This window comes from Gekko japonicus, unplaced genomic scaffold (assembly GCF_001447785.1).
Source record: "Gekko japonicus isolate JY-2015 unplaced genomic scaffold, Gekko_japonicus_V1.1 scaffold777, whole genome shotgun sequence".
Taxonomy (NCBI): domain Eukaryota; kingdom Metazoa; phylum Chordata; class Lepidosauria; order Squamata; family Gekkonidae; genus Gekko; species Gekko japonicus.
Window position 1 is genome coordinate 233330 of NW_015160858.1, and position 12334 is coordinate 245663.

At 50.1% G+C, this 12334-nt stretch overlaps 1 protein-coding gene across 1 annotated transcript in view; it reads right to left on the reverse strand.

Moving 5' to 3' along the window:
• Positions 1-3107: 3107 nt before the first annotated feature.
• The window catches only part of ATP5D (ATP synthase, H+ transporting, mitochondrial F1 complex, delta subunit), a 13940-nt gene continuing 4713 nt past the window's right edge, over positions 3108-12334 (reverse strand). The window contains exons 3-5 of the mRNA XM_015421708.1: positions 11832-11920; positions 9798-9925; positions 3108-3247 (exon numbers count right to left, since the gene is read on the reverse strand). Of these exons, the coding sequence (XP_015277194.1) occupies positions 9803-9925; positions 11832-11920 (212 nt within the window). The 3' untranslated portion in view covers positions 3108-3247; positions 9798-9802. The remainder of the gene's footprint in view (positions 3248-9797; positions 9926-11831; positions 11921-12334) is intronic.

Below are 12334 nucleotides of genomic sequence, written 5' to 3' on the forward strand. Positions count from 1 at the left end.
AATGTTGAAGAGTCACCATTGGAATCATCCATAACCCTGACGTTTTGTGGTCGCTTCCACCTCCCGTGACATCCGTTTCGTGGCTGCGGCCACCGCTCCGCGTCAGAATTCCAAAGGTGCCCACGAGCTCAAAGAAGTTGAGGACCTCCGGCTTTATAGCATCAGATTAATTCTATTCAGTGGCAGAGTACCTCACAAACTTTATTGTGGCATAAGCTTTTGAGAAACACAGCTCTCTTCGTCAGATGATGATGAGAGCTGTGTTTCTCGAAAGCTTATGCCACAATAAAGTTTGTGAGTCTTAAAGGTGCGACTGGGCTTTTTTACTATTTCCTCAGTTAAAGGATCTCGGGAAACGGTAATGTCAAAAAAGACCTTGGAAAGCCGTTGCTCATCAGAATAGGGCAACCTCCTGTGTTCACAAGCTCTGCCTTTTGCCTTTGCCCTCAGCACAGGAGAGAGGGCAGCTACTATTGCCATTTTAGAGTGGGAAGTGAGGGCAAGGGCTGGTCCTTGCGCACTGGTTCAACCCCTCACGCACCAAGACAGGAACCGCATACCATATGGTCAGAAAATACCTGTGGAGGTGTCAAATCGGTCCCACAGAAATGAGCAAAGGCTCCAGGGCCAAAGCTCTACCCGATGGGCTGCGCTGCAAAAAGCAAGTTTCTAGACCTCAAACGTGCGCTGGATTTCAAAGCCAGGAGGCTAAACAAGGCATACAGAACTCAGGGAGGCGGACTTCGGCTTTTGGCGGTACCTCCTTGCAGCTGCAAAAGCAGCAGAGAAAGACACTGATTCATTAACTTGCAGTGTTCATTCAGCTCACACTTTTTTATTGCCTAGGTGCAGAATTTGGGTTAAAAAAAACCTTCAGCGTATGTAACAGAGCTGTCTCTGCCTGTGAACGCGCCAGAAGTACCACGGGCAGTCTCCACGACTAGGGCCTTCTTGGGGGTGGCACCACCTCTTTGGAATAGGTTGCCCGGGCAGAAAGGACAGTAAAGGTTATCTTAATCAGGAGGGCTGAAACCCACTCCTCTAATGGAACAGTGATCGTTCTTCAGATGAATTTTAAACATGCAGTTTATTTCACCAAGCTGCTTTGAAGATGAGAAGACGAATATGCCACTGAAACAAATACATTTAAGATTCGTTTCAGAGGGTGACCATGTCGGTCTGCAGCAGGATGGTTTCATTCAATATGTTGTCGAAGGCTTTCATTCAAGTCCAGAAGCACCTTAGGGACCAACAAGATTTTCGGGGTCTGAGCTTTCGAGAGTCGAAACTCCTTTCACTGGGTATCTATTGGCCTCTAAAGTGCCTCTGGACTTAGAAAATGAGATAAAATGAATGAACAGAACAAAACTAAGTCCTGTACTGAGCAAGGGGGTTGGAGTAGGTGACCTCTAGGATCCCTCCTAACTCTGTGTCAAGAAATGAGTCTTATTTAGGAGAGTTTTTCTGCCTCAGATTTCTTGATTGCAGGCGTCACCACCCCCCACCTGCTGGCTTATTATCAGAATTGTTGCTTAGGGTGGCAGAAGTGATTCACTTGCAGCAGCTGAGAACTGTCATTTAAAGTGACTGACAGCCTGCAGTTCAGAGATCTATCCTGGTAACAGCTTTCTCTTGGTTAAATGGTGAAGAACACCTATGTAGAATAGACAGCTTGAGAAGACTCAGAGAGAGGGAAGAGACTGCCTCGAAGCTCTCCTCAACGTCCACCCTGCTGCTATGCTTCCAGTGACTCTGCTCATCAGGAGTGCCAGTCGCAATCCTGGAGCTACGTGCTTGATAGGAAAAGTAGAGAGCAGAATAGCCAGCTAGGGTTTTTGTTTTGGTTTGCATTCCTTGCTGAATTGTATGCATTCTTTCCCCTATCTATGTGTTGCTTGTCCTTTGTTTTTGTAAATAAAGTTTTGTGTGTTTTTATACAAATTGGAGTTTACTGACCAAGCCCAGATAAGTATTTCCTGTGCCACGCCTACCATCTACCAGAAAACTTATTCTCCCTTCCCTCCCCCCCACCTTTCTCAGCCTGTTATTATCACATTCCAGGGCTGAGATTTGCAGAAACCTCTAGGCAAGGGGTGGCCAAACTGCGGCTCAGGAGCCACATGCAGCTCTTTCGCACATATTGTGTGGCTCCCAGCAGGGCGGCTGGGGAAGCGAAGGGGAGGCATGCTTCCCTGATTGGTCTTCCCTTCTCAGCCAGTGTCCCCCTAGCTGGGTAGGCTTGAGGTGAGGGGGGCAGAGGAAGAAAGCAACTTTAACTTTAAATGTGTTATCAAAGCCTGCTCCCAATGGCTTGGAGAAGGCATTTGTCTCTTTAAATCCCTTTTCCAAGCCAAGCTGGCTGGCATGGGTGTGTGTATGGGGGGGGGGGCGGTGTTGGAGAACACATTTAAATTTAAAGTTTCTTTCTTTCCAGCCCTCCCTCCCTCTCCATTTATTTGCTTTCTTTCCACCTCTCTTTCTCTCCCTCCTTCCTCCCCCATCTATTTGCGTTCTTTCCACCTCTTTCTTTCTTTTCACCTTTCTCTCTCTTTCTCCCTTCCTTCCTCCCTTATCTATTTGCTTTCTTTCTCTTCCTCCCTCCCTCCCCCATATATTTGGTTCTTTGTTTCTGTTTCACTTTCTCCTTTCTTTCATTCTTTCATTCTTTCCTTTCTCTCTTCCTCCCTCCCTCCCCATCTATTTGCTTTCTTTGTTTCTCTCTCTTTTTCTCTCTCCCTTCCTTCCTCCCCCATCTATTTGCTTTGTTCTCTCTCTCTCTGTGGCTCTTTCTCCACCCCTGCTCTGTGCTTTTGATTTTAAAAGGCTTGGTTCCACAGTAGCTGAGTCCTAATCCCCAGAATCTGCCTGTTCCTGACCTTGGTTTTACAACTCTCAAAATAGGGGCAAGCTCCAGTTCAGGTAAGGATCTCATCGTTGAGAGCTCCCAACCCCACTAGACAGAAAGGAGCATTTCTCACCACAAGCACCCGCTTCTGTGCGCGTCTAAATCAGAGTGTGTTGGCAATGTTCAGCTCAGCTCACTCCTTCAAAAAGTGCATTATTGTCCCCCACCCCCAATAAAAAGTCACACTTGTCAAAATGAGCCTTTTGGCCTCTTTTTAATCGATACAAACTAACGGTGGGCTTTGACCCCGCACATCATCTGAACAGACCACAAAAGGAGGGGGAAGAAGAGGAGACATCCAGAGCTGAGACTGCTGATTCCAGGCTTCAGTGGCAGGATTTCCTGGAATCCAAGAAGAGGAGAGGTGAGGAGGGACACAAAGACCTCCCCCGCCCGCAGATCCAGCATGGCTCATGTGCCAAAAAAAGGGCCCAGTTTGTCCACTTGCTGACAGCCTGGAGGGTGGTGTGAACTTTAGAAGCACAAAGCCCTCTCAGCAGAAGCCAAAAAGTCACCCAGTGAATCATTCCTGTCCCGCCTCTTGCACAATTGATGCAATCCAGCCCTCGCTGTGGCAGAGCTGTGTCACATTTTGCCTTGCGGGGAGTCTAAAGAAGACAAAATTGAGGCGTGCTTCCCGGCTTTGAATCCGAGAACATTCTCCAGAGCTACATTTTAACTCTAACTGTGGCACAGTAGCCACCAGAGCAAGGGAAACTGCTCCGGAGCGACTTCTGGGCTGATCTCTCTGTTGCCAGTGGTCTGCTGCTAAATTTATCACAGGAAGGTCCAGTGATACGTTGACTGCTGTTCCTTTTAAGGATGGCTTGAGACTGAGCAGAAGGGTGGGCCGCGGTCCCCTCCAGGGCAGAATTGCCTTTTCAAAGGCATCACACTACCCCTCCTCTCACAGCGGGAACGAAAGCCAGGGTGACGCAGGGGTTAAGAGCGTCGGATCAGTATTCAGGAAATCCAGGTTTGAATCCCCCCCCTCTGCCGCGGAAACTCACTGGGTGGCCTTGAGCCAGTCACGCACTCTCAGCTGAACTACATCTCAGAGTTGTTGAGAGGATAAAATAGAAAACGGGAGAATGATGCCAGCTGACTCTAGGGATGCAGTGCTCATCTCCGTTTCCAAGCCGAAGAACCAGCGCTGTCCGAAGACCTTTCCGTGGTCATGTTGCTGGCATGACTAGACACACTGTTACCTTCCCACCGAAATGGTTACCTATTTATCTACTTGCAATTTCTTGCTTTCGAACTGCTAGGCTGGCAGGAGCTGGGGCCAGAGACGGGAGCTCACTCCGTCATGCGGCACTCGGGTCTCGAACTGCTGAACTACCGACCTTCCGGTCTGCAGTTCAGCATCTTAACCGCTTGAGCCATCGCAGTCCCTACTGAACAGCATAAGAAGGGAAGCAATTAACTTCTGGGGAATTTGGAAAAGGACATTCCAGACTCCCCATTAACCAAGTACAAGGCCTGGGCTGCATGCAGACCTCAGAACCAACTACGGTTTACGAACCAGGGCTTCATCAAGACCTCCGCTTGGTCATGATGGCTGAAGACAGACCGTTCGGGGCAGGATTTCAGCTAGGGGCTCATGAGCCAGGTGGCTAGGCAGTCTGTGTGGAATGCCTGAATCCACAAACCACAGTTTGTCTGGCTGCTAAAAAAGCAGCAAGAAGGAGGGGGCCCTCCCTGCTGGTAGGCACCAGCAGACAAATCGGAGTTGGTTGTTTACACCTGACAGTCCACCCAGAGTCTGCGGTGCAAGCCAGGGTTTTGAGAAAACATGGAGAATTGCGATGCAGGAGTGCCGCCCTGCTGTGAACTGTCCTAGGGTGCTTGTTCTGTTAAGAGGCCCTACAGCGCCACCTAGTGGCAGGAGTGTGCCCCCAAACTCAGAGACTCCAACAGGGCCAAACTGACCAGATGACCCAGCTCCTGTCAGATAGCAATATACGAGAGATCGCGGGAAAAGCGGTTAAGAACCAAAATACGGCCGTGATACGATTCGATACTGCAAGCTACAGCAAAGAAATGGACTGAAGTTGCATAATACAATTCTACAAACAAATCGGACAAGATTGGTTTGACTGCCAGGTTTGCCTTGAGAAAGGATGGGAACGGGGATCTTTAGCCAGCCCGCTGGGAGCCCTGACAGTTGCCACACTCGGACTAAACATACGTGAGAAGAAATTGATCGGGACATAATGAGAGCTGAACTTTGGCACGAGTGTTTATTTAGAACCCTTTATCCGTTATAACCTTTGCATGTATGTGTTTATATGAATGTGTTTGGTAAACCACGTCGCTGGCTATACAGTGCTGCACTGAGTAATTATATTACAGAAAGATAATTTGGAAGTGGTATAGAACCCCTGCCCAATTGGCATATATGATCCAAGCTATGAAACCTAATTGCTGGCACTGCAATGCAAAAGAAGGGTGGTATTCTCACCTATGGTGGGAATGCCCAAAGGTTAGAGATTTCTGGGGAAAGGTACGGGGAAAGATAGTAGGATTAAGTAAGGTGGATATTAAAATAGATGGAGATCTATTATTTATGGGCGTATTGGGAAACTATAATATTGAGAGACGAAATCAGGATATTTTTTAAGCAGTGTTACTAGCAGCGCATGCTGTGATTGCATAGGGTTGGAAGGAGAGTCTGAAGTGGACTTTAGATAGATGGAACGGCTATCTGTACGAATATATCCAATCAGATCTATTGGAATGTATTAAACAAGATAAGGCATGGGATGGAAAGATGAAGGAGATAAAAAAGAAATGGTCTACATACTTTCAATGGGTAAATAAGGGAGAAGCCAATACTGTTATACTTGAAAAAATGAAAAAAATGTGCTCATGGTTAAAAATTAACTTGTAATTATGTGATGGTCACCTGGTGGGGGGTGGGATATAAAAGGGGGGGAAATGTATCATAAGAGAATTGGGATTGTATTGTAATATAATAATAATTTATGATGCATATAATTTTTTTTTTAAAAAAAGAGTAATTACATCACGGCGGTATTTGGGTTCTTCTTAATTACCCAGCTCCTGTTGGCAGAATCGCCCAGACCCTTTCACAGGGGTGCTGAAGCAGGTGGCACAGGCTTGGTCGTAAGCCAGATACACTCAGCACCAATGCTCCCTCTGAGCTGTGGAGTCTTGTGAGCAAAAATTCTGCTTTGTGAGCTACCGGCATCAAAGCTGTGAGCGAGCGATTTGGCTGCTGCATCAATTAGTTTGCCCAGGAGCCAAACTTCCTGAGCTAAGGCAAAAATCTGTGAGCTGGAGGCTGAAAAACTGTGAGCTGGCTCACACTAACTCGGCTCAGAGGGAACACTGCTCAGCACACACTCAGATTTAGGTTCTCGCCTGTCCCAGGCCTGGCATCAGAGACATGCGCTCTGGAGCTGGCTCGGGTTCGGACCCATCCCAACCTCATTCTGACATGCCAAGAAATGCAATGGCGTCCTTCTCAAAACATTAGATCACCTTCGCTTGCAAGAAAAAGCAAGCATGTCTCTGAACGAAGCAGAACGCCGGAATGGATCTCATGAGCACTGATGGGCACTCCCTCCCAGAATACCTACCTTCCCTTCCGTCAAAACTCTCCTAAAGACCTGCTGGTTGAACACGTGAAGCTGCCTCGTATTTAATCAGATCTTTTGGTCCGTCGAGACCAGTGTTGTCCACTCAGACTGTGGCAGCGGCTCTCCAGGGTCTCAGGCTGAGGCCTTTCACATCACCTCCAGCCAGTCTGGTGTCGTGGTTAGGAGCGCGGACTCTAATCTGGGAGAACCGGGTTTGATTCCCCACGTCTCCACATGCAGCTGCTGGTGTGACCTTGGGCAAGCCGTAGTTCTGATAAGAGCTGTTCTTGAAAAAAAGAGCCGTTTCTGTCAGAGCTCTCTCAGCCCCACCTACCTCACAGGGTGTCTGTTGTGGGGAGGGGAAGGGAAAAGAGATTGTAAACTGCTCTGAGATTCTTTAGGGTAGTGAAGGGCGGGGTATAAATCCAATCTCCTCTTCTTCTTCTTCCTACTTGAGCCCTTTAACTGGAGACGCTGGGGATTGAACCGGGGACCTTGTGCGTACCAAGCAGACGCTCTGCCACTGAGCCACAGCCCCACAGTTTCATGAAGCCTTGCTGAGCTCAGCCCCCAGTCAGGTCTCCGTGTGTCTGCTCTTGCATCTCTTGCAGCGCCTCTCCTCCTCTCCTTATCGCCCCTCTCTCCGTAGCCTTCAAAGGGCTCATTCAGCTCAGTTCAGCCATTGCATCAACCTGCATCCTGCCTTGTCGACAACCCGGACTGTGGCTTGAGCATTCCAGGTTTACAAGCAAACCGTGGTACGGAGCTGACCATTCACACTCTGCCGTCCCAATGCAGCAGCTGCCGGACGCAGCCATTTCAAAACCCATTTCCGATTCCGCCCCGCCTGGGCTCAAAACATGCTTTGTCCAGTTGTCAATTACACTCGGACTCAGGTCCTGCTCAGAAAGAAGCTTGTCTGTGATGGGTGTGAACTCCGCTTGTTCTTCTGCTCCCCTCCCTCCTCTCTCAGGTCCAGACTGAAAGCTTCCTAGGTTGGGAAGCCTCCAGACCAGTGAGCTGAGTCAGTGTGAGCTAGCTCACAGTTTTTTAGCCTCCGGCTCGCACATCGTTGTCTTCGCTCAGGAAGGGATGGCTCCAGAGCAAACTAATTGATGCAGTAGCCAAATCGCTCGCTCACCACTTTAATGCCAATAGCTCACAAAGTAGAATTTTTGCTCACAGGACTCCACAGCTTAAGAGGGAGCATTGCTCCAAACAGACCAAGTCTGCAGTGATATCTGAATACAGTCACCCGGGCAAACTGGAGTTTGGTTTCTTTCGAAACAAGATCCTAAACCCGCTGGGAGGGAAGGCGGCGCAGTGTAGCCTGATCTCATCAGATCCCGGAAGCCAAGCAGGGTCGGTAGCTGGATGGGAGATCGCCAGGGAAGCCTCTCCAGAGGAAAGCGGTGGCAAACCACCTCTGCTTCTCACTTGCCTTGGAAGTCCCTGGGCCAGGGTTGCTGTAAGTTAGCTGCCACTTGGTGGCACTTGAAACACATGCAGAATCTCAATTTGCAGAGAGGAAATATGCTCCAGGTTGCTCAGGCGTATACATCCAGATGTCTCAACAAACTGGAGTTTAACCCAAACCAGAACTCTTTTCCCTCGCACTCCGGGCAAGAACGGAGGGAGGGAGGGAGGGAGGGAGCGAGCGCAACAGTAAGAAGAGACTGGATTTATACCTCGCCCTTCAGTACCCGAGGGAGTCTCAGAACGGCTTACAAACTCCTTTCCCTTCCCCTCCCCACAACAGACACCCTGTGAGGCAGGTGGGGCTGAGAGAGCTCAGACAGAAACTGCTCCTTTTTCAAGAACAGCTCTTATCAGAACTACGGCTTGCCCAAGATCATCCCGCAGCTGCGAGTGGAGGAGTGGGGAATCAAACCCGGTTCTCCCAGGTTAGAGTCCGCGCACTTAACCTCTACACCAAACTGGCTGCATTCTGGCCTGTCATGGACAAGCTGGAACACCCGGATACAAGCTGTAATGAAGCTTCCTGAAACACCATTTGGTGTGACCTCTGAATATTGTGCTTTTATTTACTTACTTCATTTACACTCTGCCTTTCCCCCCAGTGGGGACCCAAGGCATTCTCCTGAGCTACATCTTCTCACAACAACCCTGTGAGGTAGGTCAGGCTGAGGGTGTGACTGGCCCAAGGCCACCCAGGAAGCTTCCATGGCAGAGCAGAGAACTGAACCTGGGTCTGCCAGATCCTAGTTTGACGTTCTAACCAACACTCTGATACTCTTTTCACTGAATGGGTGAAACAACTTAGTTTAGCGACCCATTCCTTTCAACAAGCTGTCATGATCTGGGCTGTGCTACCAGAGGCCTACTAGGCCCAGAGAGCCTGGCTAGCAGTAGGTGAGGCTGGGCCTACAATTCCCAGAAGCCCCTGGGAGGTTTTGGAGCCAAAATGGACCAATAGGAAAAGAGGAGGGCTGGGAATAAAAGTTCTGGAGCAGCAGGAAGAGCTGTTCTTTCTTCCAGAGGGCAGAGCCGGAAGGAAGGCTGCTGCAGGGGAGAGACCCTCATTCTGAGGACAAGGTGAATACTGTAAGGCCACTTGAGATAGTGAGCTAGGGACAGGGTATATTTAGACGCATTAGGGCATTTGATTTCTTTTCTTTTCACCCACTTACTGTTATTATTCTGCACCTTGTTGTTTGACCTCCTATAAAATAAACCTTTTCCTTGTTTCACTCTGCCTGGTCCTCACGCCTATTATTCGGCCAAAAGGGATGTCTTAAGGTCTTGGGAGGGTGCTCTGGGCCTTCTCAAGGGAACCTAAATCCAGAGTGGTGGCAGCGTCAGGTGACCCCCCACCTGAGTCGTGACACAAGCCTAGAAGGACAGCTTGTTAATGTTAATTACAACCTGTGCTCCCTCTAAGCTGAGCTAGTGTGAGCTAGCTCACAGTTTTTTAGCCTCCGGCTCACATATTTTTGTCTTAGCTCAGGGAGGATGGCTCCAGAGCAGACTAATTGATTGCAGTAGCCAAATCGCCCGCTCACGACTTTAATGCCCGTAGCTCACAAAGTAGAATTTTTGCTCACAAGACTCCACAGCTTAGAGGGAGCATTGACCTCCCCTCCCCCCACGACGACATGGGGCGGGGCCCTCAGAGACGCCTGCCTCGGCTACGGCTGCCCTGAGATGAACTTCCAGTTCCTGCCGTTTAGCACCAGCCTGCACTGTTCCCTGGCTAGAATCTGCCTCACGGGGGACAGGAGGTTGTTGACACAGTTGCGGGGGGGGGGGGGAGACGGGACACTCACCCTCCTCACTCCAGGGCTTTCACCAGGGCTTCGTTGGCCTCCACACTGATCTGGGCTTCGGCCTTGGCGGTTTCGTCAGAGGCCGAGGCGAGCTCCGACAGGGCCTTTTCCAGGTTCGACTTGGCCACCTGTGAAAGGGCAAGGAATCAGCACGGAAAGGTCCCTGGCTCAGGGGGAGGGGATCTGCTAGGGCTCCACCGCAAGCTAAAGGAACTGACAGCTGCTACCGGGTAAGGCTAAGGTAAAGGTTTCCCTTGCTCGAAAGCCAGTCGGATCCGACTCTAGGGTTGCGGTGCTCATCTCCGTTCCCAAGCCGAAGAGCCAGCGCTGTCCGAAGACTTCTCTGTGGTCATGTGGCCGGCGCGACAAGACGCCGAGGCGCACGGAACGCTGTTACCTTCCCACCGAAGTGGTACCCTATTTATCGACTTGCAATTTCTTGCTTTCGAACGGCTAGGCTGGCAGGAGCTGGGGCCAGAGACGGGAGCTCACTCTGTCACGTGGCACTCAGGTCTCGAACTGCTGAACTACCGACCTTCCACAGCCTGCAGTTCAGCGTCTTAACCACTTGAGCCACTGCAGCTCCGGGGCTCAGTGCTAAATGCTACGCTTTACTTGGAGCAAACAGCAGGTGGTGCTGCTGAGTAGACTCACCCCCTCGGCTTCTGGGCGGGTTCTTCCATTTTGGCCACTCTGGTCTGCTTTACTACTTGCTCCTGGGCTCTCCCCCCCCACCCCCATTTAGCTGATCTGCTCCTCTTTCTTTATGTGTGTGTGTGGGGGGGGAGCAGTCTGTACACCTCAAAAAGTGATTCCACAGCTGTTGCTTTATCCCAAGAGCTCTTCCTAATCTTTCCGCCAGCGATGCTTGATCCTTGATGCTTTCACCATCACCCCCCCCAGTTTTTCATGATCATATTATCACATTTCTGGCTTCGCTTCAGTGCCACCTTCACAGACGTTTCTTTCACTCTGCGGCAGTTTGAGTGCTCTGCATCAACCCATGCAATCGAAGAAAAGCACTTTGCTGGTATGTGCACCTACTTCGGTCGGCTAACCTGGAGTTATTCCGATCAGGCATCTCTACACCAATCAATTTACAATACACTGTTAATGAGGAGCTGCAATCCTCCCTGGGAAGCTTTAAACGCCTGGGGCGAGTTCTCTCTCTCACCAAGGCATCTGCCGCTTGAAACGTGAACACTGACCTTGCTGCAAGGATATTGATTTCCCCCCCCCCAAAAAAAGAGACGGGGGCAGAGTGCAGCTTAGTCAGCGCCACAAAACATCCCTTCCGCCGAGGGCCCAGGAGGTTAGAACTTCCTGCGATGTAAGGGGATGTCCAACCCTAGCAGCTTATCGAGAAGGCGAGCTTCCCACCAAGGATGGCGTTTCAGTGCCAGCAGGGATGCGCACACAAGGCATGTTGAAGAAACGACAAGGGAAATTAACTAGTGGGTCACCGTCACATTTCTTTGTCAAAGCCCCCCTGACCACTGAGGTGTTTGTCTCACACAGCACAAAACATATATTCTGCAAACCTGGATATACGTTTGTTGGCAGTAACATTATCGCCTGAGCGAGTCAAAACCGTGCGACAGTACACCTGTGTCTAAAGAACACGAGGAGCAATTCCAAGCTACTGGAAGATAAAGGAGAAAGGGCCCCAATCTGTGACGCTGAGCAGGCGGTCTGACCGCAAGTAGCTGGATAAGAGAGAACGTCTCATTCTGTTCCTTGAGCCGAGACTGCCAATCCAGAATCCTCAGAACCACCCAGCTACGACATCCATTCACATCCCATCCTCCCAAATTGCTGAACATTTAAAAGATTATTATTTTTTTTTTGGCCTGAGAGAAAAAGCACCGGCCCAAACTTTTTAGTTCCTCCTATGCTCTCACACCACCACAGATCCGCCAGGGGGGGGAAAACACACACACAGCATTTCCAGTTTGACTGGGGAACTTGCATAAGAACACAGTCACCCTTTTGCAGATTTATAAAATCGCCCTTTTGGGCAAGGCCAGCACTAACCGTAAGGTCGAGGTGATCCAACTGTGCTACTTCTTCAGCTAGCAGTTGGACGGAGGAGTCGGCATTCACTGTGACGGAACCACTGCTCACTGCAATCGCACAACGGAGAGAGGGTCAACAGAGGATACCTGAGCAGCAGGACAACAGCTCAGACAGAAGAAGGAGGAGCGGGGGGGAGGAGACTGGATTTCTACCCCGCCCTTCACTACCCAAGGGAGTCTCAGAGCGGCTTACAAACTCCTTTCCCTTCCCCTCCCCACAACAGACACCCTGTGAGGTGGGTGGGGCTGAGAGAGCTCTGACAGAAACTGCTCTTTTTCACGAAGAAGAAGAAGAGATTGGATTTATACCCCGCCCATACCCAAGGGAGTCTCAGAGCGGCTTACAAACTCCTTTCCCTTCCCCTCCCCACAACAGACACCCTGTGAGGTGGGTGGGGCTGAGAGAGCTCTGACAGAAACTGCTCTTTTTCACGAAGAAGAAGAAGAGATTGGATTTATACC